Consider the following 27442-nt stretch of genomic DNA (forward strand, 5'->3'; position numbering starts at 1 on the left):
GTGTGGAACACATAGATGGTCAACATCAAGTAGCTGACATTATGACCAAACCATTAGCGCGTGTGCGTTTTGAAACTCTTAGAGATGCAATGAACGTGTGCGAAAGGCAGTAAAAAAAAAAAAAAAAAAAAAAAAAAAAAATTTGAGAGGAAGTGTTATGGAAAGCAAATATTGTTCTGTGATGACTGTATACTGTGGCTTTGTGATGACCGATCTTGAAAGTTTACAGACTTGAAATATATATACTGTGAATTCGCTGTTTTGGTTGTCACTTGTTTTTGTAATGAAGTAGCGCCTTGACAGCAAAGTTGACTGCAAGCATATTATACGTTTCTTTTTGTATTCTATATAAATATTTTGTAGCTTGTTGGTTACTATTAAATACATTTAAAACATCCTTCACATTTAAATCCATGGCCCAACAAGTTTAAATAACGAAATACACCGTCCAACAATTAAGTAATAAGGCTGATTTTATTGTGACGAAACAGTGAATGCAATCCGTAAACCAATATGTGTGTTCGAAAAAAGTAATTCCTCCTCTACAATCTGGCAACATCGCATTGTTGCACACGAAGCATGACGGGAAATACGATGCTATTACCAGCAGTCACTGAGAGGCTCTCGTCACGCTAGCATCATGGAACAGACAGCGAATATCAAATTATGCGTAAAACGGGTAAAAGTGCTACAGAGACTGTTGATCTGATGCGGAGAGTGTATGAGGATACGAGTATGTCTCGTTCACAGATTTTTAGACAATGTAAATGTTTTAAACGTGGTGTGGAATCGATTGAAGATGAATCTTGGCCGGGTCAGGTCGTTCAACATCTGTTTGTAACGAAGAACTCACTACAACGTTCCATGAACGGGGATGCAAGAAGATCGTTGTCTGACTGTGAGAATGATGGCAGATGAGTTTGACGTTAACAGGGAGACAATTAGTAAGATTTAAGTGGAAGATTTGGGCAAGAAGAAGATCGCTCGCATTTGCGCCACACTCATTGTCTGAGGAACAAAAGCAAGAGCATGTTGCTCACGCATGTGACATCCTGGCAACGGCCCGTAGGAATAAAAATTTCCTATTTTCCTTTGTTGTGGAAGACGAATCTTAGTGTTATTCTTATGATACAGCTCTATCATATAATAAATCATTCATTTTTGACAGGAATGTTTCCTACGTGGCTTAAGTTAACTAGAGTTACACCTGTGTACAAAAAGGGAAATAAGTTAGAGTTAAGAGTTAAATAACTATCGTCCTATTTCAGTTTTATCATTTTTTATAAAATACTTGAGTTAGCAATGAGAGCGCAACTAAAGAACTTCTTCCTTTTAAATAATGCAATATCAACAAGTCAACACGGATTTTAAAGTCAAAAGTCAACCATCACTGAAATCTTTAATTTCATTTCTGATGTAACGATGAATATAAATAAAAGGAAGCATGTAATTGATATTTTTGTTGATTTTTCTAAGGTGTTCGATTCTATAGATTTAGAAAATTATGCTAGAAAATTGTATTCTTACGGCATAAAATTGGATAAAGTCGTATTTATCTGAACGTAGTCAAACTGTTGGTATCTGTAAAGAGGTAAATGGCAAAAGAGAAATGTTTAAATCGTCTATATTGAAAGTGACAAAAGGAATACCACAAGGGTCAATACTAGGTCCTCTTTTGTTTGTTACATTCATTAATGATTTAGTTAACAATTTAGGCTGTGTCAAATCAACATTATATGCTGCTGATATAAATGGTCTTGTCAGTGGAGACTCAGTAGACGAAGCAGGTAGGCTTGCTACAAAGACGTTAACAAAAGTTAATAGTTGGCTAAACATTAATAAACTATGAATTTAGAAAAAAACTAGAACTGCCAAATTTCAATTCCCGGGCCAACGAAGTGAACCTATACCAATAACTATGGTCTCTGCAGAATTATGTCAATCAAAATCTGTTAAATTTCTAGTGGTATATGTTAACGAAGATTTTACATGGAATACTCATTTTGAAAACATTAACACTAAACTCAGTTTACTTGCTTTGCATTCCGTAGACTGCAAGGTAGTTTGTGCAAAGAAACTGTCATGTCCTTACACTATAGTAAAGTTTTTTTGTTTTTAAATAATAAACTAAGGTGTTATATTTTGGTAGAATTCAAGAATAAGTGCTACTACCTTCAGAATACAGAAAAAAAATTAGAATAATGTTTAATATGCCTAAACGATCCTCATGTAAAAATGTTATTTTAAAAATATAAATTAATGACATTACCTAGTTTATATATTTATCGCACAATTATGTATGTAATCAAACACAAGGATCTATTTACATTAGCAAATATGATTCACTCATACAATACTAGGCCTAGACAGAATTGTAATATGCATATCATCCAGCAGAACTATGCAAATTTTAGTAAAACTGTATATATGAATTATGTAAAATTGTATAACAAATTAAAGACAAAGTATAAGGACATTAACGAAAAACGGGCATTCAGAAATATTTTGTTACAACTATTGTTAGAAAAAAGTTATTACTCTGTTGAAACTTATCTTTCTGATAACATGTAGAGAGTGTAACCATATCTGACAACTTTAAAGCTTAACTGGGGAATATTCTCATATTGTAAGCTATGAACAGGCAAATAAATATGAATATGAATACTATCGAATTAAAGTCCCCAGGATCTCCAAAAGGCAAGAAACTTCGTCTTCAGAAGTCAAAAGGGAAGACAATGCTCCTGTGTTTCAACGATAGTAAGGGCATTGTTCATCATGAATTTGTACCAGGAGGTCACACGGTGAATGTCCAGTTTTACTTAAGTGTTTTTCAGCGTTTCCTGAAGAGAATTCACCAAAAAATCTGAATTGTATAGGTCGTTGGTTAGTTTGGTCACCATAAAATCAATCTCAATATTTAATTGTCGGACGATGTGTACGGATTTCAAACGACTAACAGGTAGTTAAATATTAAGAACTAGTATAAGAATTTACTTTCGTTATGAACGTGTGTTAAAGAAAAATTTTAATACTGAATTCAGTGTAGGCAGGTATATACGAAAATACTGTTGACCAGAACATTATTCTGTCCTAACTATATATAAAACTACATGATTTCACTAACATACAATAACGGATACTTCTGGTTGACGTGGAAAATTGAAATTTGGCATGATTGTAATTTTCTGAGACTAACCCCCAGGAAAATTGCCAAAAGTGAATATTTTTAATTTTTAGAGGGAATGAAGAAATTACTCATGTTATTTAAATGCACATTTTTTTGGGCCTATAAAATAGAATGTTTTCCGTATTTGAAATTGGAATATAAACTTGTAATTCGGTATACTTGTACGTTTTCGTTACCGTTACCTACGTAAATCATCAACTTTAGACTGGTTTTATGGGGAACTGAAAAATCTTTCCCATGCTATTTATATGGAACACCTTTTACACCCTGAGATTATTGGGCACTTCCTGTATTGCTACAATGATTAAATTTGACATGATTGTAGGTTTTCGGGACTAACCCACAGGAAAATTGTCGAAAGTGAATATTTTTAATTTTTAGGGAGTTCTAAAGGGGCGATGAAGAAATTCCCCATGTTATTTAAATGCGCCTTTTTTGGATCTATAATCTCATATTTCAGGTTCTCGGAATTGGAATAAAAACTTGAAATTCTGTATGCTTGTACGTTTAAGTTAGCGTTACCTAAGTAAGTCGCCAAAAATAAAAATTTCCAATTGTAGAGTGGTTTTATGGGAAACTAAAAATCTTTCTCATGTTATTTACATGGGACATCTTCTACTCCCCAAAATATTTAGGATTTCCGAGAGGATTAGAATGATAAAATTTGGCATGATTATAGCCCTCTGAACTGACCCATACGGAAATTGCCAAAAATTAATATTTTTCTTTTTAAAAGTCTCTAAGGAGGGGGTGGTGGTGAAAAAATTCCCATATTATTTAAATGGGCGTTTTCTTGAGATACAAAATGTTATCTTTTCGATAGTTGGAATAGGAAACGAAACTTGAAATTCTGTAGAATTGTGGGTTTAAGAGGTGCGAGGCCGTAGACCGAGCAAATTTTCGAATAAAATTGCAACTTCTATAGAATACCTATAGAAAATAAGAAATTTCTGTTAATCTTTATACAAGTAATGTAACACACAAATGTTGTTTCGTTATAGTATTTATGAATTCGAGAAACGACAAATCCTGTGTATGCTAAATACTATTAAATGTACTTTTTTTTAACATTTCAAGCATTAATCCTTTGCATATTACGAACTAAATAGGTGTGTGAAACATGAAGAATTGAAAGACGACTATACATACATGAGAAAATTTTCATTAATAAAGTAACAAGAACCCTCACAAGATTTTAGAACGAAATAATTAAGAAGCCAATAGAACATTGTAAGACAATTGGGATGAAGGCCGCTTAAAGAATTTTATCATAATATCACTGATATAAATTTTGTATATTCCTTGCACTATATTCTTGATTTCCGCTAGAGGTTTGGTAACTTGGGTAAAAATAGGATAAAAAATGTCGAGAAGTAAAACGTAATAAACTCTCTGTAATAGTACAGTAAAGAAAAATCACTATTCAAATGAAAAATGAAATCTTTGAGTTTTACGTCCCGCAGTTATGCCGGTTAGGCTAAAGGAGACGATGATGATGAGTAATGAGTGAAATGGTGGAATGAAGAAAGTGGGAGGAAACGGGAGAACTCCGAGAAAACCCACGCACATGGTGTTTGTCCACCACAAAGTTCACTTGGCGAGGGCTGCAATCGAACCCGGGACCCCAAGCACCAGAGGTGAACGCTCTAGCACTGAGCCACCGCGGCCCCAAAATCACTATTCAATTGAATGATGAAATACCAAATGTCCGATCATGTTGGACTCTGGGAGACGGTTGTCTTTTAACATTTATTGCTCTGGTAGGTTTTTTTTCTTTTTAATTCCTTGATGTCTTTTTTTTCTTGTACAGTAAAACCTGTCTTTGGCGAAATCGAACAGGACTCACATAAATTTCTGTTCAAGATAGGTTTCCGGTTAACGAAGGTAGATCTATGTTAAAAAATAAAAGTACATGCACATAATGAACATACTGAGATAAAATAAGATGCTGTAATTATTAGTTAATTTACAGTAATTATTTGTACTATGCATTAATACACGCAAAACTTACAATGAACAGAAAAAAATCCTGTACACATGTTCACTTAATTTTACCAATAATCAAGGAGGGTTACTGTATACATCGCTGCCTGTCTGTTCAACTTTGCACAGAGACTTTAACCTGAGGAGCCCCACTAAGCATATCTGATTTCGAAGTAAGGCAAACGTTGCAGTTCCTTTAAACTTTTGACAGAATCTTGATACGTCCTTAGGCTACACTCTCCTTCCAAATCAATGCCTTATCTCTCTCCTTCCTCCACCTCCCCTTCCCTTTTCGGACTTTCTGTCTGATTCTGAACTAAAGCATGTATATCCGTTATGTCTGCTTCGGTTTGCACATCACTGTCTGTTTTGCTAGAAATATATCTAAACACTCATAGGACGTGAAAAAGCTTTTTAAATGCTGCACTCTGAAACTTGAAATTTTCCGTTAAGAGGCTTATTTTGATTTACATTGTGCGCATAAACAGTTTCCGATTAGCGAAGGGAATTTAACGTGATTTTCGTCAGTAAATTGTTGGGACCGTGAAATATTTCCGTTTAACACAAGTTTCCATTTAATAAAGGGTCTGTTGAAGACAGGTTTACTGTGAATTTTTTTTCTTTTATTCATCATGACCAAGGCTCTAGTGAAGCACAAAAATATAAAAGTGCAAGGAACATACACGAACTAATATAATACACGAATATATATAAAAGAAATAGGTGAGATATTACAGAGAAGCTAAACTAGAAAATATTTAGTAACAAAATATTCTATATAGTAAATTGCGTAGAAGTAGAAGCAATAATCTAATGTCAATACAATAAGGAGTGTTTTCTTAATTTTTTTTAAAGAATATATAATGTAACATTAAAACTAGTGTTATTGTTTATCTATACATTCAATAAGATATTGAGTACAATTACCTTGTTCCTGTTTGTTTTTCTCCATTGCTAGACAGGCCGTCCTCCACTCTTGCAATTCAGGAGAAGGAATTAGACCAGCTGTACCCGCAGCGTTGTCTTTCCTCGCCTGCCACCAATTGTGGTCGTCTTTGCTAATAATCTAGAGAAACAAAAATAAACATATATTATTATCTATATATTAAAGTTCTAGGTTTATATGTTTGTGGTCAAAAAGTTTATATGTTTGTGGACGTTTATATGTTTGTGCCCAATTATTTCGACAATGATACAGTGAAAACTGTCTATGTTGACACCATCAGTTTCTTTGAAAAGTGGCCAATTTAGACAGGTGGCCAAGTTACAGAAAATAAGTGTGATTGATGTACAGGGTGTCCGGAATGGGACTGACGGTTTTTAAAAGTGTATAGTTTTAATATGGTCAGAGATACAGAAGAAAAAACTCAGAAAGTTTATTTGGTCTTACTTACAAGTCACTCTAACTCAGTGTAACTCCACGTGAGCTCCATTTGTAACTCTTACAATATCTAGCCTGAACTCAATCTTTCTCTACGTATTCTGTAACATTTGAGGTGTTACTGAAGCAATCGCATTCCTAATACGGTTCTGCAGTTCATTAAGGTTACGCACCTTTTCAACAGAATACACAAAGTCTTTCACACGTCGAAAGTTTTGTTGAAGTTGAACAACACTTTTTGTCTCTGCGAACCACCTCACGAATTGCGCCTTTTCGACTGCCGACGCCATTTCTGTTTATCGGCGATACTAGCGCCGTCACCGGTAGTTGTTCAAGTATAAGCATTTGCTGAACAAAACTTTTTGAGTTTTCCTTCAATATGAAAGTTTTTTTTCTGTATCTCTGACCATATTAAAACTATACACTTTTAAAACCGTCAATCCCATTCCGGACACACTGTACTTTAAGAATAGGATTTCCAGTGTTACTTGATGGTAAAATTTTGGTAAGCAATGGCACGACATCTACTTTTAAATAATGTATGTAGAGTAATCATAACAATATACAGTACTAGAAAAATTAATACAGTATGTTTAATATATGTACAGTATTTCCTGTAGATGTCTTTCGAAAAATAGCGAATCCGTTATTAATAACAAATTTATTCATGGTAACTCATTCTAGACGTATTACTTTCATTCTTCTTTTTCACATATGCACATTCTAATTTTGTAGTTAGCTACTTCTTTTAAATGAGCTACAAGTGTCTTCCTCGGAGCAAAAGATGTTTTGAGAAAATTTTAAGGCAATTCATATCTCAAAACGTCCGCTACCTTTCGACAAGCCGTCAGGTGCCAATAACTTACAAGTAAGGGACCATATGGTTGTCGCGCAAATCAGATGCAGACATACGCCATCTGATTGAGCATGAAAAGATATGGAGAACACAGAAATTTAAGGTGCTAAGGGCCATAGGGAGAGGAGCGAGGAAAGAGGAAACATTGAATGTCGGCAAAATTGAAGAAAGTCAGGAATGACGGAAAAGTTAAGTTCTTGCAAACAGGGAAAGAAAGTTAACCAAAAGAACGAAACTAAACATAACAAGGACATCAAGGACGAATAAAGATCATAATCAGGGTTGCCATCCGGACCGCAGTGTTGTCAGCGCTGCATAACATTGATATGGAAGGTATAGCACAGTATAGCCATTCATGCACACGGAAAACTATTAGTAACAAAAAAGACAATTGAAAAGACTCTGTACTCGTGCGTAAAAAGGTTTAACGATAGTCGTGAGTGAATAATGTACATGAGGGAGGACGAATATAGACATGAAAGTGAAGGGAGTACACCTGATAACACAGAAACGAAAGTGTTTGGGAGCATCGTTCCATGATGATGATGATGATCGGTGTTCTGCCCGAAGGCAGGTTTCGATCTGAAGGTCCCTGGGCTTGATGAACCCATGGTGGTTTGCTATTGATTCCAAAAGATGATACGCTTTACGATTTTCAAATGTGGCTACTCCAATGAACATCCTGGACAGTTTGAAACACCTTCCGCATATTGCTTTGAAAAAGGATTCACAGAAGAATGCTCCAGAGACGCGTGTGACCAGCTTGCTTTCATCCGCTGTGCTCACTGCGAAAAATGTTTGTGTGTTGACCACGCATTCATTCGTGATCAACTGCAATTAAACTACAAGTGGTGCGTACTGTTCTCTATTTTCCTCCATTTGTATTCACGCGAGTGTAATATTCACTCACGACTACGTTAAACCTTTTTACGCACGTGTGCAGAGTCTTTTCAATTGTCTTTTGTGTTACTAATAGTTTTCCTTGTGCATGAACTGCTATACTGTGCTATACCTTCCATATCAATTTTATGCAGCGCTGGCAACACTGCGGTCCGGATGGCAACCCTGATTATGATCTTTCTTCGTCCTTGATGCCCTTGTTATGTTTTATTGCTCTCTTTTGGTTGACTTTCTTTTCCTGTTTCCACGAAATTATCTTTTCCCGTCATTCCTAACTTTCTTTAATTTTGCCGACATTCAATGTTTCCTCTTTCCTCGCTCCGCTCCCTATGGCCCTTAGCACCTTAAATTTCTGTGTTCTCCATATCTTTTCATGCTCAATCAGATGGCGTATGTCTGCTTCTGATTTGCGCGACAACCATATGGTCCCTTACTTGTTAGTTCACAATTGAGATGGTTAGCTTTAACCTTGAGAATTTCCCGGAATTACTAAAACTCCCCACTGATGAAAGGAATCGATATAGCTAATGGTTGTACTAAAACAGATAGAGTAAACAATTGCCTACAACAATTTCATGAAAACTTGTATGTGCTTTTTCTTATTCACATCTTCCTTCACGCCCCTTTAATCAGGGTAATGTTATGGCCCTAGGCTTCCAAGAACAAATTGTGGGAATCCATGCTTCTTTGTCTCCAGTCACAAATACAGAACATCTGCCTCTCATGTGGGAATACGAAAGAGTTAATTTTTTATTACAATCATTGCTTTAGTGCGGTCAACTTACAATATAGATAGGTGGCCAACTTACAGAGTAATAAGTAAGGAATGTTTTATAGGAAAACGCATGTTCAAGACGAACCAGGCCAAGATGACCAGGTGACCAGCTTAGAGAGATGGTCAAGTTAACAGGTTTTAATGTATCTCCGAAACCACAAGCTCTAGGAAGATGCCCTTTTCGGTGATCAATTGCAAATTTTGTGTAGATTGTTCAGTTCTAATTGAATATTTTTAAAAATGTCCGTTATTTCTTTATTACATTTCTTAGAGGTACACCGGAAGTATTGAAATTTTAAAAACATAATGTCCTACAAGTTTTACATTCCAACACCACACATTTGTATATGAAGTTAGTATATCTCCGATGTTTGTTTTATGACCAAATGATAATGAAAATACGAAGGATAATCATTTCTCCAGTCTAAGATGAATCTTTATTGTTTGGAGTGTTTTTCCCAATGAACACCATATATCACTGACATTATAATTAATTGTCTTATTGCATACTGCATGCAAGAAGAAAGAAAACACTGATCATACATGAATTAGAAACTCCAACTGTAAGTAGGCTCAAATCTTGCAAACGGTGTGACATATTGAAAAAATAATAAAAAGTCTCCCCTTTATGGTACCCCTTGTCGATTTTTATCACGACGTCTTTCACTTGTGTCTGTAAAGGGACATGTACACTCATGTCCAAAATTATTGTCGCATGTCTATAAATATGTTGTTGTAGGAATATAATTTGATAACGAATTCGCCCGATATTTCTTATAATGTTAGTATGTGTATAATCGGCAAAGACATATATGTGTCAAATTTCATGTCAAAAGAGCAGTAAATAAGAACAATAAAACGAAAATAAAACTTCATTGTCCATTTAGCAACATTTTGTTTTATTCATTCTATACATCTCCCGATTGCACACATAGTATCAGTATTAAAATTACCCTGCAAAATCATTATCAAATTGTATTCTTAGAAGAAGACAGTTATAGATATGCGACAATCATTTTGGACATAAGTGTACATATGTTGTGAGGAATGACAGGGAGATTGACGCTTATATGTGAATGATGCACTGTGTAGAGAGCGTAGGTTCAGCTAATACAAATGTAAAACGGTAGACATATGATATCCTACCATATAACATATGCTCTGACATCTTGGAATCTATCAGGATTCTGTACTCTCTCGTATGTATATGGTTAGTGTATGTGTCTTCGGCGCGACAGACCCGGATTCAATTCCCGGTTGGATCTCGAGATTTTAAATTACTTTCTAAATATACTCTAATCTATTACCAATAACTCTTGCAAGTTTCGCACACATTGAATGAATTGTTCAGAAATATATATACACACAGTGTGTCCATAAAAATACTGTCAAACTTTAAAGTGGTATTACGTCGCTTTGGATAACCGTATTTAAATGAAATTGGTCACATTTGAAAGAAAAACTCAAATATTTTTACTATACCTGATAGACATTGAATGTGGGCCCCACGAGTGGCGATGCAGACATCAACACGATATTCCCATTCACGTCACACACACTCCAACATATTTGATGAAATGGACTGGTTGGCAGGACTGATACGAACTTGTATTTTTTGCAGGTTTTGTGGCAATGGGAATACATGGACACAATCCTTTACGTAACACCACAAAAAGAAGTCACAGACCGGCAAGTCAGGCGACCTCGGCGGCCACTTGTAGAAGACATTACCATCATTTCCGGCACGTCTAATCCATCCTCCTGAAAGCCGCTCATTCAGATGTTCCAGAACATGTAAATGCCAGTGAGGAAGTGCTCCATCTTGTTGAAAAATAAAGTCACTGCCTTTTTCTTCTTTCAATTGTGGAAATAACCAATTCATGTGCATGTCAAAGTAAGTTGTTCCTGTGACAGTGGCCTCTCAAAAGAAAACTGGGAGTTTACTTTTTCTGTGTTTGATCCCATCCATCATTGAAATTGTTGTCCATTGTTGACATGCAGAAAAATATGTGACCACTTTCATTTAAATACGATTATTCAAAGAGAAGAAATACCACTGTAAAATATTAATAGTATTTTTATGGATACACTGTATAACGGATGTTCTAAAAATGGCGCCCACGGACTACAGAACACTATTCTACAAGTCAAAACAAAGCAAAAAAATATACATAATTATATATCTTTCCGGAAACGGGAATTGCACTATGTGGCAATGCTACAGATAAAGAACCATAGGGTAGAGCTACCAATCTATCAATTAATTCCAGGTGACAGATAAAGTCGATAGACGTTCACACTAGCACCCACGTAGTAACGTAACAATCGCTGTAACTGCTCGATGGATTCGTAGAGCAATGCTTATGGTTACAAGTTAATCTGTGACGTTGCCACATAGTGAAACTTTTGATTCCCTATAGCGGTTGGAGAAGGCTCCGGAGTGTACACCATTATGTAGCATTTTTGCTTTATTTTGAACTGAAGAATGGCGCTCTGTTGTCCGTGGGCGCCATTTTTAGAACATCCTATATATATATATATATATATATATTAAGGAAAAGTGTAAAACATTATATGCCAGGTGGAAACACTGCTTCCTGATCCATATGAGAATATAACAAAGGTAAAACAGTAAATGTACTCTTACATAAACAGGTGGTAAGGTCAAAACTAGAATATACATCTGGTGATTTGGAACAGCCTAACAAATACTCTCGTGAACCAAATTGAAATGGTCGAAAAATGTTTTTATTAGAATACTTTGTTTTAAGTTAGGATTGGATTATTATTCTAACACGTCTGAATATTGGAAAAACATATTTTAAATTGGAACTACTGGCTGGCAAGAGAAAATCGATTGACTCTGTATTTGTAGAAAAGACACTTGGCAACCACTTTTTTTTTTATATGGATTTTAAATTTCCAATATATGGTACAAGGGCTAAAACTTTATTGCAACCACATAACAGGAAACATACTTTAATCTCTAAGATTTTAACAATACCTAAATAGATATAGATCTTAAAATGTGTCTTTACTTGGCATAGAATATTCTCAGAGTTTACTTTTCATGTTAAAAATCTAATTATTACTTATATCTTTTTCTATATTATGGTGTTACAATAATATTGAAATATATTAGAAAGAGTTGCATTTCTGCTCTCAGCTGTTCTCAGGAAGTAAATAAAGTTTATTATTATTATTATTATTATTATTATTATTATTATTATTATTATTATTATTATTATTATTATTATTATTATTATTATTAAAATTTCCATGTTGCTCACCAATCTATGGTTAAACGAGAAGAAAATTATTCTTATTGAAACTATAAGGTGGAAATTCAAATTTTTATCAGAGAAAACTCATGATGACATTAGGTACATTCTTGGTCAACTTAAACTATCTGAACAAAGAACTTTATTCAATATTCAATTACTCCATAATGTTTTGACTGGCAAATTACCATTAATTGTAGCTGTTAGTCTTGGTGTCCCTAACAAGTTAATAAGAAATTTTTAAAATTTTCAAATATACTTCTATTTTAAGTGACACTCTGATATATAAATGTTTGTCAAATGCCAACAATTACTTACATATTATTGATTACTTTACTACTGATTTTCCAATTATTCAAAGGAAGTTTATAACCTACCATAAACTTTTTTTTCTTTTTTTTGCATGTTGTAATTACACTTGTTCCTATTTATTTTATCATTATCCGTGCAAGGTTGCATGGTTTGTAATTTGATTGCAATTTCAGTTATGTTTTACTTAATGTATGTTATTATGTTATTTTAATGTGTTTTTATTTTAATAATATTATAGCTACGCATGTTTGTTTTGTTATTTTTGTACTATTCTTTGGAATGGTAATTGGACCGGGAGTTATTATTATTGAGAACATGTTAGAACATAAGCATTCCTGCACTTCACTACGTAATAAGACTGATAAAGTTCCTGTCGTATCACACTTAATATCTTACAATTCTGCAAATAAATCATACTTAAATTATTCCCCTCAGAGTAGCACTGAAAGTACACTGGAAGTACTTTCGCTGAATACATCATCAAATGAGGAGAGAAGTAGGGTGAAACTAACTAACTAGCTCTATGGCCTAAGGAACCCGGAGGTTTAATGCCGCGTTCACAAAAGCTCTCCACTGACTTCTATCCTTAGCTAACTGCATCCAGTTTCTACTTTGTATTCCAATCTCTGCGAGATCCATATTAATATTGTCCTCCCATCTGCTCGTAGGTCTTCCTAATGGTCGTTTTCCGATTGGTCTTCCTGTCAAGACTTTGAAAGCGTTTCTACTTTCTTCCATTCTAGCTACATGACCCGCCCACCTAAGCCTCCTAGACTTCACGACCCTAACAATGTTGGGTAAACCCTATAAATTATGTAGTTCCTCGTTATGAAGTTTCCGCCATTCCCCATCCCCGTTCCTCTTGGGTCCGAATATTCGTCTCAGGATCTTGTTCTAAAATACTTTCGGTCTATTTTCTTCCCTCAGAGTAAGTGACCATGTTTCGCAGCCATACAAAACAACAGGCATGATTACCGTTTTGTATATTTTAAGCTTCAAATTTCTCGCTGGAATTCGCGACGACAAGAAATTTTTAACCGAATAGTAACACGAATTCCTTGCTTTTAGTCGACATTTAATTTTTCCGTGAATATGATTTTCATCTGTTAATATTGATCCTAGATATTTGAAACTATCCACTTTATCAAAACGCATCCATAATTTGCTGTATTCCGGTCCCGACGCACTTCCATGTATTTAGTTTTCTCTGCATTTACTTCTAAACCCATGTCCCCGCAAGCGTTTAATAAGATCTCTGCATTTCTTTCTAAGGTGGAAGTAGGGTGAAAACAAAAGAAAAATTGATGAATAAAGAGGGATCTGTGAAGTATCCTAGTGGATGCCATGTTGGAATAGAGGGACATGGGATAGTGTTATCAGGTGAAAGTATATATAAGAAGATAAAACTAGAGACGAGTGGATGGATAGGAGTGAAGGTGAGCGAAGGAATAATAAATGAAAGAAAAGGGATTAAAATAAATAAAGAAGTGAGTTTCATTTTACGTTGTGAAGTTACGATAGAGTTCCAAACTATGCTAATTCAATATTCACACTGAAAGTAGTAGTAGATGCATATCATTTCCGGTTCTGGTAGATAGATACAGGTGGAGATGGTACCTTTTCTTCAGACCTTGAATTGATTCGTAAGAAAACCTATCATTTACTACCAACATTGAAACTGAAAACGGTTGATTTCTACCACTTTTGGTTTGAAAAGAGAGTTAACGGAGAAGATTTGAAACTGAAAACGGTTGATTTCTATCACTTTTGGTTTGAAAAGAGAGTTAACGGAGAAGATTTAACCTATTCTTGAGATAAACTTTGAAACTGAAAACGGTTGATTTTTATCACTTTTGGTTTAAAAAGAAAGTTAACGGAGAAGATTTAACTTATTCTTGAGATAAACACTGAAACAGAAAGCGTTTGATTTCTATCACTTTTGGTTTGAAAAGAAAGTTAACGGAGAAGATTTAACCTATTCTTGAAATACTGAATCGATATGAAAGTCTGGTGAATCGATGGGACACTGTCTTGTCTGATGAAGCCAATATGTCCAGTTAATTGGCGAAACTGTTACACAGTTATTATTTTTTAAAATAAACGTTGTTTTGTTGAGTGATTTGTTTTCTAGTTTGAGTTTTATTTAGAATAGCAAATTTAACACGAACCAGTTAGCTATTGGATTGACTCCGGTGCTAATATATACCAGTTTTCTTGTGATGGTCGAATGGGGAAGTTTGAATCCACTTTACGAGATTAGAGCTTCCCGTACATGGGTCAAAGCTATTATCACCATCTAATACCTGTTACTCAGTTCCATTATTTAGTAAGAAAAACACGCTAACAACATAGATATTACATAGTAAATAACAATAATAACAATAATGACTGTAGAGTTAGGCCTTATCCAAAATTGGATAGACCTATAGATGAGTAATAATACACTACAGTTTGGGTTGAAAAATGTCAAACGAAGTTGTATTTTGTTTGATCAATTGTAATTATTATTACAAACATAACATTTATAATCTTCAATAAGGTTGCAAAAATAAGTTGATTAGATTTTTTTCTTTTTTTTTTAACTTACTGAACGAATGTTATGAATTAGATTATACACCATGTTTCAAAAAGAACGAACTGGTTTTGGACGATAATAATTACGAAACATGGGACGTGTCGGCAAGGAAATGAGTGTTGTTTGAATGGGCGTGACTTAAAGTTTCAGAACATCACCGTTAGATGTCAGTCAGTGAGTCTTCTCAGTTTGTAGTCAGTCAGAAGTAAGATGGTGTCCACTCAATAGAAGGCTTTGTGTGTGCTACAGTTTGCAAAGACTGAGAGTCAGTGATTTCGGACTAGCGTACTTTTCGTCGGCGATTTGGCATTGATTCGCCTGCACCCTAAAACATTCTCGTTGGTATCGCCAATTTGAAGAGATGGCGCTTGTGCAAAACTAAAGAGTCCAGGCCGGTCTCGCACTTCCGATGAAATTGTAGAATTTAGCTGTTGTCTAGATGTTCGTGTTGCTGGTGGTTGACACATTAAGCATTTGTAATAGCATAGCTAAAACTTGAAGATTTTGTGAGTATTTTGCAATTTATTTAATTTTTGTCGTATGTTTTTATCAATACATATGGACTTTTAAAATCAGGCCATTCTTTTTGAAACACCCTGTATTTCAGTGAACTGTAAATAGAGGGAGACAAAATTCGCATTTTTCTTGTGAAATCTACACAAACACAATTGAAAGTGACCATGTTTGTGACTTAAAAACTCTTGGACCACCCGACCGACCTCGATCAGATTTTCAACATAGATGAGATTCGGGACTGAGACGGTCTTTATTATTTTACTTTGACGATGCAACTTATGGGATGGAAAGGGGGAAGGTATATAAAAATGATCGAAAAATGACCGATATTATTGTCGAATCCATAGTTTTTGGGGTCGTTGAGATAAACAGTGACACTTCCGATGCCATTTATATCCAAATCCAGCCTACAATAGTAACATTTACTTTTTCATTTATATACGAGATTACTTATTATTTTCTGATTTTTCGTTATATTTTATTTGTTTTTGTGGATTTGAGAGAGCTTCAATAATAGTAAAAAGCAACTGATTAAAATATCATATTACTAATTATTTCTCATGTTAACTCAGCGAAGCGGATAGTTGACGCTTGTTTTATCATATATAGTAACTCAGGATAAATTCTCCAATCTCTTTTTAAACTGTTTTTCCACCAATACACAGTATACTTCAATAACAGAAAAAGCTTCTAAATTACAACACAATGAAATAATTTGTGCACGTCCAAAATAATATCTACCATAATTATTCCAAATAATTTTCGTGGAAATATTTGTAATTAAATATAATTTTTTATGTTCCAGCCATGTTTTATATTATTTATTAAACTGACGTTTGAAAGGCGAGTTACTGCCTTTGAAACGTCTGTTCAATTAAAATATTCGTAAAACACAGATGGAACATCAAACGTTTAATTTATTTAATTACCATAGTTATTTATTATCATCGATTCACCATTTTTTTACCTTTATAGTACCAAAGCAAGCAATTTTCATGGTTCTCAAACTATGGAGCATAATACATTTACACGCAAATACAAATAGTTATATTTAATGTTCAGAAATATAATTTCGATTGACGAAACGTTATAAGACTTCTATTATTATTATTTTCTAGACATAATCATAATTCATAACAAGCTATCGTCCGTTACTTCATAAGATAATTCTTGAATGAAAGAGAATTTCTCTAAATCTAAATATCTTATCTTAACTATATATAAAACTTCATGAACTGACATAAATTAAAGGGGTACTTCCAGTTGACGTTGAAAGTTGAAATTTGCATGAGTGTAGCTTTTCGGGATTAACCGACAGGAAAATTGCCAAAAGTGAATATTTTAAATTTTTAAGGGGCCTAAGGGGTATGAAGTAATCCTCATGTTATGTAAATAGGCGTTTTCTTGGGATACAAAATCTTATCTTTTAGGTAGTTGAAATAGGAAAAGAAACTTGAAATTCAGTAGAATTATGGGTTTAAGAGGTGCGAGGCCGTAGACTGAGCAAAGGCGGGGGTGTGGGGCCGAAGCCCCCAGCTGCGCAAATTCAGGAAATATGAAGAGCAAATGCACGAAATACACTGTTGATGCAAAGGCTGATACGTAAGAGATGCAATTTCGTAGGCCGAGCAAATGCGGGGGCCCCCAGCCAGCCAAAGGCTAGTCTAAATATGACGAACTCCAGACACTGGTTCTGAATGCTGATTGGCTGGTCAGAACGGATTTAGTCAATCGTAACAAAAGTTGACAAAATTAAATTAAACAGAATAGATCCTTTTCCCTCCCTGATCCGGCAGAAAACCAAGCTACAAATGTTGCTTGGCGAAACTGTTCCACAGTTATTTCTTTTTAAAAAATAAACGTTAATTTGTTGAATGATTTGATTTCTAGTTTAAATTATTTAGGATAGCAAAACTAATATGAACCAATTAGTTATTGGATTGATTCTGGTGCTGACAAGGAGAATTGGCAACTTTATATTGAAGAATGAAAGTGAGCAAACACAGTCCTATTTGCTAGACAATTTTGTGCGTTCATATTTCACTGCTTTAAAAAAAGAACATGTAATTAAGAAAAGAAAAACTTTAAAAAAATAGTAAATAACTTCCACAATTGCTTCCAATATCTGACACTTGTTTTTGTATTTTATTTAATCAAGAAGTGCAGGAACTTTCAACTTCACAGTCATCCCTTTTTCATAAAATATGTAGATCAAAAGATGGAAAAATTATTTTATTTGCATCAACAAAAATGGACCAAAAGATTGCGATCTTAGTCAATAATAAGTTTTTGGATCAGGGACCGCAAAATTTTTGAGCGGTCCCTAAATAGAGTTTTCGTATTTTCTACGGGATAAGCACATCATACTAAGTTAAGTGATAGTTTGGGTTTGGCTACACTGTATGTAGTTCTCCAGATATAAGGCGTACAAGAAAATTTTTGATTGAAATATTCATCCAAAAAATGAAAATAAAGTCGAAATTGTATTTTATTGCTGTTTGAATTCCTTTCTGTGTGCCTCAAACTGTAAGTTAAATCCTTTATGGTAGAATTTCTTCAGACATTCATAAATAGGATTTCTACAGACGCTCGTGTCATTTATAGATGCGAATTTTGTCTTCCTCTAGCTTTATAAATAAACACACTTTACTCAAATTGTGCCAAAAACTAAAAAGTGTATTAATATGTATAACGGTACTTACTTGAAGAATATCTCCAGTTTTAAAGGCAATACCAGCTTGTGCACAGGGAATGAGGTCATCTTCCAAAGGATCATAATCAAATTGAGCACGGACAAAGATCTGCAACAAATGAGAAAAAAATCCTCGCTGAATAATGGTATTTTTATTTAATAAACCAACTAAGGTATAAATCATATTCACAAAAAATAAAATAGCTACCATTTACAAATGTTACTCTCAGACTGTGGTGACATCTCAATTACTAAGTCATTCAAATAAATGAACCAGTTAATACAAAAAGGACTTTAGTCAAACAAACTTAGTTTTGTGAAAAATAACAAAAACATTGCAGTTTTTGAAACTATAAGATCAAAATGAACTAATTTTTCTGTGTAGATAAAAATTACATTAATCTAATGCTGTATAGGAAAACCATTTTTATGCTCACTGCCATGGTAAAATAAATAAATAAATAAATAAGTGGTTTCCGCTGTGAACTGAAGCCCTTTTGCACGTAATTTCATTTAGTTATTTTTTGCGTTTTTTTTTTTTTAAAAAGACACAAAACTGTGTTAAGACGTTATTTTCCAGACGTTGCAGGTCTATCAATCGAATGCAACGTAATCAACAGCTATTGCCAGTAACACATAAAACAAATATAATTCTCCATGAAGAAAGGGGTTCAATCACTGACTCAAGCCCATGCTGTCTAGAGTAATCGAAGTTTGACATCTGTTTATAAAATATTAGACCAATGACACTGAAGCTCTTTATGCATAGAAACATAACTAACTAACCAACTCTATGGCCTATGGAACCCGGAGGTTCAATGCCGCGTTCACAAAAGCTCTCCATTGACTTCTATCCTTATCTAACTGCATCCAGTTTCTACTTTGTATTCCAATCTCTGCGAGATCCATCTTAATATTGTCTTCCCATCTGCGCCTAGGTCTTCCTAATGGTCGTTTTCCGATTGGTCTTCCAGTCAAGACTTTGAAAGCGTTTCTACTTTCTTCCATTCTAGCTACATGACCCGCCCACCTAAGCCTCCTAGACTTGACGACCCTAACAATGTTGGATAAACCGTATAAATTATGTAGTTCCTCGTTATGAAGTTTCCGCCATTCTCCATTCCCGTTCCTCTTGGGTCCGAATATTCGTCTCAGGATCTTGTTCTAAAATACTTTCAGTCTATGTTCTTCCCTCAGAGTAAGCGACCATGTTTCGGAACCATGCATAACAACAGGCATGATTATCGTTTTGTATATTTTAAGCTTCAAATTCCTCGACAGAATTCGCGACAACAAGAGATTTTGAACTGAATAGTAACACGAATTCCCTGTTTTTAGTCGACATTTAATTTCTTCGTGAATATGATTTTCGTATATTAATATTGATCCTAGATATTTGAAAGTATCCACTTTATCAAAAGTATTATTTAATATTTTAACGCATCCATAATTTGTCATATTACGGTCCCGACGCACTTCCATGTATTTAGTTTTCTCTGCATTTACTTCTAAATCCATTTCTCTGCAAGCGTTTAATAAGATCTCTGCATTTCTTTCTATTGTTCTCCTATCATCCCCTATTTAATTTACATCATCAGCATATGCCATAACATGGTGAATATCGTTTAACTTTAGGCCCTGGTTCCTATCTTTGATTTTCCTTATAGCGTATTCCAGAACAAAGTTAAATAATAATGGCGACAACGCATCTCCTTGTTTCAGGCCATTTTCGACGTGAAAGCTCGTGGACAAGCATAGAAACATCCAGTAGGAACAAACATCCAATGTTAACTGAATTTCGCCATTTTGGTGACTAAAACCCTTTTTGCATGAACGAATTCAAATATCCAGTTAACTTCACTTTAATGCTACTCATTCGAGCTACAGAACTGCGTATAACTGAAATAAAAATAAACTGTGACCAAAGCAAACACTTATTATTATTATTAATCGGTGTTACTGTTTCAGAAATATGTCATTGCCGTCATCAGATAAATTACTTGATAATGTATCTGAACGAGGGCCGGCCCTAGGCAATTTGCCACCCCGTGTATCACTGCCCCCTTCTCCAGAAATATCAAATCTTAAAAGCTACAATCTTTGTTATGATACCCTATCATGAATAACGAATGGGAGGGAAAAACACTAGCACTCAGAAAGGCTTAAACACTACAAAAACAATCTTGTTGTATTTGTGTGTGTGTGTGTGTGTTTTTTTTAAATAATAATAACCTATTATGTTACTGAAAGATTAAGCAAACACACCTGCACAGGAAAGATGGTAATTCTTTTTATAGAATTCAATATCGGGCTTCAATCTCAATATATCAGTTTTCAATTCCAGTATAACTAGCTCTTTTATCTTTATTTCTTGATTTTCCTTCTATGTCTTAAAAAATTAAAAAAAAAAAAATGTTTCCACCTTCAATTCTAAGGAACTTGTTTGTGACAAAGACAAGACTAGTTTTCGTATCAAAACTGTGGTAACTAACTAAATGAAACAGGTATCCGCTAATGTTCGAGAATTGAGTTTTTGTATTTGATAACAATCAAGTAATTCATGCTGGAATTTGTTTGACCATTTGCGTTAGTACTATCCATGTGACCTTAAACCAATGAGACTTAAACATGATTTCTGATTGTAGTGTTCAAATAGAAGTCAGCTTAATAAATTTAATACCATCATCATGAAGTCTGCTTCCAACAAGAAATATTTATTTTAAATAATATAGTTATGACTAGAGACCGGATGTTTAGGCATTAGAAACCTCGAAAATAGGCAGGCAAATAGGCACTTAAAATTTAAAAATAGGCAGTAAAATAGGCACTAAAGTGTAACTCGAAATAACGAAGATAAATACTCAATACAATTAAAAAGTAAGTTGAAGTCATAGATAATGTTCGAAGAATATCGAATCATACCATTTTGTTAATATCTTCTTTTACTGTATGTATAAAAAAAGAAGCTTGACATGCATTCCATGTATATTGGGTAAATGCGTTCTATGCAATACTTTATCACAACACATATCAGTCCAAATTTTATACACTTTATCAGTACACACAGCAGTCCAAAGTTTCACAGCATTTTATCACTACAAACAGCAGTTCGTAATTTACAGCATTTGGTTCGCACACAAAGGAGTTCATACCACAGATACACACACATCTGGTCAAAGTAAATTCAGTGAGAAAGTGAACAACTGAGACATTTATGTACTATTTTGGGCTGTTGATCATGTTCCATTGTACCGATTACAACATTAGCTAGGAATCGTCCCGCGGCATCGGTCGTTTCGACAATCAAAACCCATTTTTTTTCCACTCACTTATTTCCTAATTCTTTTCATAACACCCGAATAACAACTATCTACGTAATTTTTGCATAGTGTTGACTCACTTGGTACTTGTGCACTTTGAAAAGAAAGGCCTCAAGGAGTCATTTTGTAATTTGTAATACCTTCTATGAATGCCTTATACAAATCTGCCGAAAACTGAGACTGCCGATTAGTAGTAGCCTAAAGAACTTGAATTCTTTTGTACATCTATAGAATGCAACAGTGTTGCAAACAAGAGGAAGTGGGAGGAGTGAATGTGGATCATACTGTGTCATTGCTTTCGATGACATCCTTTTATTCTTTCGTGGTGAAACTTGACCTTGAAATGACCATAAGTTACGGAAGAGACAAAATCCTTTCTTGAAATATGAAATTGTATATTTTTTCCAATGAAGTCTTATTTTGAAGAATATGCATAGAATACGCAACATTAGGCATTAATGCAATAATTAGGCAGTAAGGGGCGAAATAGGCAAAATAGGCAAAATAAAATGGCTTAAATTGAAACTATAACTCCCCATATAAACTCTAAAACGTTATTTTTTTTAATCATATCTTTAATATTAAAGAATAGGCATTTTGCCTAACATCCGGTCTCTAGTTATGACAGATTTTGCCGCTCCTCGAAACTTGCCACCCCGTACAAACCCACGTGTTTCACATATTGTAGAGCTGCCCTGTTCTGGATAAAGCAATGATATATTTTTAAAACTGTAGTACAGGTTGTAGTAAGAATTGTTTGTTTGCTTTGGTTAGCTTTAATTTTTATTTAAATAATCGTGCTCGTATAATTGTTTCTGTTCACTTAATAATAATAATAATAATAATAATAATAATAATAATAATAATAATAATAATAATAATAATAATAATAATAATAATAATAATAATAAAAAGAGTGATGCCTATCCGTCGGTTCTTTAGTACTCCATTTCAGTGGCGTATTTAGGATTTTATTTCGGTGGGAGCTATGCACAACATGGGGAAGTAGGGGGGCAATTGCCTACCTGAATTTGAGAATTAAATATATTTTAATCGATTGTCTACTAATATACTAGGAAAAAAAACATGGAACTCGTATGTCGGTGGAGAATCTTATCCCTCCCAGGCAAATCAGAAATGACGCTCCTGCAAACACACGATGAATATTTGTAATCCCATTTCAACTTATCTGATTTCATTTTAGAAAAAACATATGGAGATATTCAGTTTTATCTGTGTACGTTTTCACCTGAAAGAAAATGCTGAGACAAGTTAAAGCTGAAACATACTAATTGCAGTTTCAATGGCAAGAATTGCAGACTGCTGAATCTTATGTGATAATACACACAAAAATTTAACAGTAAATCTAACTTTGTATTCTATTCATAGAAGAAAAAGGAAGCACCCTCTTGCCCTGTCTAATTTTTAGGACTAGTTATTTCTTTCTCTTTATTTTCTTTAGTTCAAACATTTTTTTTTCTTTATACTAAATGATGTAAATATTCCTTTGCTTTAATAACTAAAGTCCCACTATGTTGATATCCGTGCAAGTTGGTGGTTTCACTTATCAGTTCCTCGAAAGTATGATAGAAGAAACGAAAGAAAGAATAACTAAGAAAACGAAACAGAAGAGTAGAATGGGCGAAAGAAAGAAAAAAAGAACGCAGTTCTTACATAGACTGAAATTTGAAAAATACAGTGTTATTTCTGAACAAAGAGCATAAAATAATGGAAAGTCAATGAAATCCTGAGAAATGGCAAGAAGGATTATTGTTGTAGGTGGAATGCGAAACACTAACAAATTTATTTCAGGAGGAAGGGGATTGAGGCCGATAACCCCCTTATATACACCACTGTTACGTTTCATACTATTATATTAAAGGAATTAATGTAGCAGTAACTAGATAAAAAGATGTAGAAACTCCTTGGAATGTGATACAATAACTATACATCCGATATCTTGTGTATTTGGCCACATAACTAGAAATCAGAGTTGTCATATCTAAATCACTAACGACTTCTACATTTTGCAAATATGTATGATCTATGATGCTGACAGGAGCAATTGAACAACAACCGGATCCTGATCAGATTTTTCCCCGAAATGTAGGAGACGTGTCTGTATAAGATATGTTTAGAGAGGTAGGTGGAGAGTGATCAAGTACTCCCAAGCAGCCTCTCTAAAAATGATTCTGCAGAGTACCAGAGGTTCTAAAAGATGGATATCTAAATGTGAACTATCCAAATATCCACATCTAAGACTGCTCCAATACTTGCACATCAAGTTTTAGAGAGGTAGGTGAAGAGTGATCAAGTACTCCCAAGCAGCCTCTTTAAAAATGATTCTGTAGAGTACCAGAGGTTCTAAAAGATGGATATCTAAATGTGAACTATCCAAATATCCACATCTAAGACTGCTCCAATACTTGCACATCAAGTTTTAGAGAGGTAGGTGGAGGGTGATCAAGTACTCCCAAGCAGCCTCTCTAAAAATGATTCTACAGAGTACCTGAGGTTCTGAAAGAGGGATATTTGGGTAGCTGACATACTAGTTCCTCAGTGATATTTTGACCCCACTATGATAAGTTCTGTAGTAGTGGGGCTATGAACTTGTAAAGTTCACTTATTTCACGTTTTCGGCATCCTATACCTCCGAAATTATTCACTTTTGATCACAGGTCCATATGAGTTTTTTTTTCTTTTCATGTGAGGAATCTCTTCCCAAAATATTATGCCACATTTACGTAACACCCTGTATACTTCCTTAATATACCAGAGGAAAACTTTCGAACGAATTTGAAACGTAGGAATTATGAGTACCTTTTTTTCATATTGAGTCATAAAGTTTGTGTCATTTCTTTTTCTTTATCCGTTAAAACAAACATATCCGAAACAAGCGGCGTTATTTAAATCTAAAGAATTTAGTAGCCTGCAATATACAGGGTGTTAATGAAGTATACCGACAAACTGTAAGAGGTGATTCCTTCCATCAAAATAAGAGAAAAAGTTCATATGGACCTGTGGCAAGAAGTGCATAGTTTCAGAGCTAGGTTTGTCCAAAATCGCGAAAAAGCCAAATTTCAAGAGGCCCTATTGCGAATTCCAGGAACTGTAGATGGTGGTCGTTATCAGCGTAAGAAAGCCACGCACACACAATCCAAAAATGCATATTTCGTCAATATTAAATAGGTATACAGGGTATTCCGTACAGGGTGTAATTCTCAGATATGCTCTCAGTAGAGTTTTCAGATATACCCTGATTTCAAGGAGGGTTCAAAGTAGGCAGAAGGTAATCCTTGTCAATAATGGAAATCCAATGCTTCGGAGGGAAGTCGAAAGTGGTACCAATTGGTAGATTCATGTTTTTTTTTTTTTTTTTTTTTTGTGTGTGTGTGTGTGTGTGTGTGTGTGTGTGTTCGGAACAATGTGTGATGCGATGTATTTCGTCACGGTATATTTTACGTTTTCTTTACTTATAACTGTGAAAGAAAACATTGCAGCATGCGTTTTCCCGAGTACGGGAAAGCATACTGCTGACGATCCTTAACACTTCCGACATCGCGCCAAAGGATTCTGTGTTCACTGCTATCAAGGCTTATCGTTTGCCTACTTTGGACCAATCATAAAGTCAGAACGAATCTCAAAATTCAGTTGATGGTATGTTTGGGAATTTCCCTCTGTATGGAACACTCTGTACATCAACTGAAAATTAATGAAATATGCATTTTTGGATTGTGTGTGCGTGACTTCCTTTACACTGATAACGACCACCACCCACAGTTTCTGGAATTCGAAATAGGGCCTGTTGAAATTTGACTTTTTCGCGATTTTGGACAACTCTAGCTGTGAAACTATGCACTTTTCGCCATAAGTCCATATGAACTTTTTCTCTTATTTTAATGTAAGAAATCACTTCTTACAGTTTGTCGGTATAGTTTATTAACACCCTGTATATAGAATTTTTGGATATGCTATTTTCAATTAAAAAATTATCTATGTGGTATCATAATACATATTACTAAGCTGAAAATAACATATTCACATATTTCATAATACTTTATATGTTGTAGGATAATACTAAAAAAATAATTATTCTCTAAATACGAAAGTTTTACTATTGCTTCAATGGATCGCGGTGGCAGGTGGTGTAGCCTTTACCTTCAGAACGTGGGATCCCTGGTTGGGTCTCACCTCGCACCAGGTGATTCTGTGGTGGACAAATATCGTGTGCGTGGGATTTTTTGGGGTTCTCCCACTTTCTTCATTCTACTATTGCATTTATTCTTATCATTACCGTCTCCTTTAGACTACACAGTATAAGTGTGGAACGTAAAATTGGAAGATTCCATTTCCATATTCCATTTCCTATGTTGTGGAATGCTCCGTGCTCTAAATTTAATTCTATTTCATAATAAGTATATCCTATATTATAGGACAAGAACTATCTCAATCTAAAAGTTTACTATTTTATTTTACGATACTTCTTACCAGTGCCGGACTGGCCACGTTGGGTACTTGGTGATCGCCAAGGGTGTGAAGCTCTAGGGACCCAGCAGTGATCACGAGGCGCAGGACCTGTAGACCTTGGTCGAATTTTCGCGATCGCAAATGCTTTCCTGAGCCTTCCTACCAAAAAGGTTACGGAAGCTTAAATCTGTTTTTCCTAAAGAAGTCCTTTCAGGCCCCTCTTGCTTAAATGTCCATCATGTACATTTTCTCTTCTGTTTCAGCTTTCGCACAGTAATTTGTACACTGCTTTCAAATTTGTTCTTACCCTTCCATGTACTCAAGTCACAGGTGAGAGGGCATTTTATAAATTGAAAATTGTTAAAACTAAACTAAGATCTACAATAAGTCAAAAACATTTGTCTCCTTTATTTATTTTTTTTATGTTTACAGAAAAAGATTTATTCCAGAATGTAGACAAAGAAAGAATAATTGATGTGATTGCCTCATCAAGTGAAAAACTTCATAAAAAATTGTCAAAGTGATTAAAGTAACTTCACGGTTACGTTTGATTGTATCAGTATTATTGTAACTTTTTTTTTTTTTTTATCTGTTTTGTATTTCATATTTATTCAATACAGAACAGATGATTCTGTCATTCAGCATGCTTTGCAACTGACGTGTTAAGTTTATGTTCACATATATATATATGGGGGGGGGGGCTTTAAGGACCCGCGCCAAGGGCCCTCAACCTTACCAGTCCGACACTGCTTCTTACGTTGTACGGCGATATTTTTCCAAGTTAAGATTTGTTGTTCTATTTTAAAATATTCCCTATATTGTAGGACAATGCGTTCTCTAAATCCAAAAGTCTTCTTATTCTATAGAAAAGGAACCCACATTGCATTCGGTGCTTTTGCATTCCTGTTGTAACTTAATATTCAATATTTCAGTCCCTTTGGCGTGGGAGACCTGGGTTCGATTCTCGGCGGGAGCTCGTGTAGTTCGGATTCCATGTTAATCAGTAGGTCCACGTCTCATATAGCCTCGCTGCTGAACGGGACGTTAAACTCAAAGTCAACTCGATATTTCAGCCCGCGCTGGGGCCATGATGGCAAACACTCCTACAGGAAAAAGTCACTAAGACATGATGAAGTTTTTACTCCTGTATTAACGAAACACCTCAAGTGTTCACGAAGCACTAAAAACTATTTAACA

General features: G+C 34.7%; 1 protein-coding gene across 7 annotated transcripts in view; it reads right to left on the reverse strand.

Annotated features, from left to right (window-relative positions):
- The window catches only part of CASK (peripheral plasma membrane protein CASK), a 458844-nt gene that overhangs the window by 51949 nt on the left and 379453 nt on the right, over window positions 1-27442 (reverse strand). For all 7 annotated transcript variants that reach the window (XM_081756876.1, XM_081756875.1, XM_081756878.1 and 4 more), the window contains 2 exons: window positions 18469-18567; window positions 6098-6236 (listed from right to left, as the gene is read on the reverse strand). In XM_081756876.1, the coding sequence (XP_081613002.1) occupies window positions 6098-6236; window positions 18469-18567 (238 nt within the window). The remainder of the gene's footprint in view (window positions 1-6097; window positions 6237-18468; window positions 18568-27442) is intronic.

The sequence above is a fragment of the Thermobia domestica genome, chromosome 4 (assembly GCF_964235325.1).
Source record: "Thermobia domestica chromosome 4, izTheDome1.hap1.1, whole genome shotgun sequence".
In the NCBI taxonomy this organism is placed as follows: domain Eukaryota; kingdom Metazoa; phylum Arthropoda; class Insecta; order Zygentoma; family Lepismatidae; genus Thermobia; species Thermobia domestica.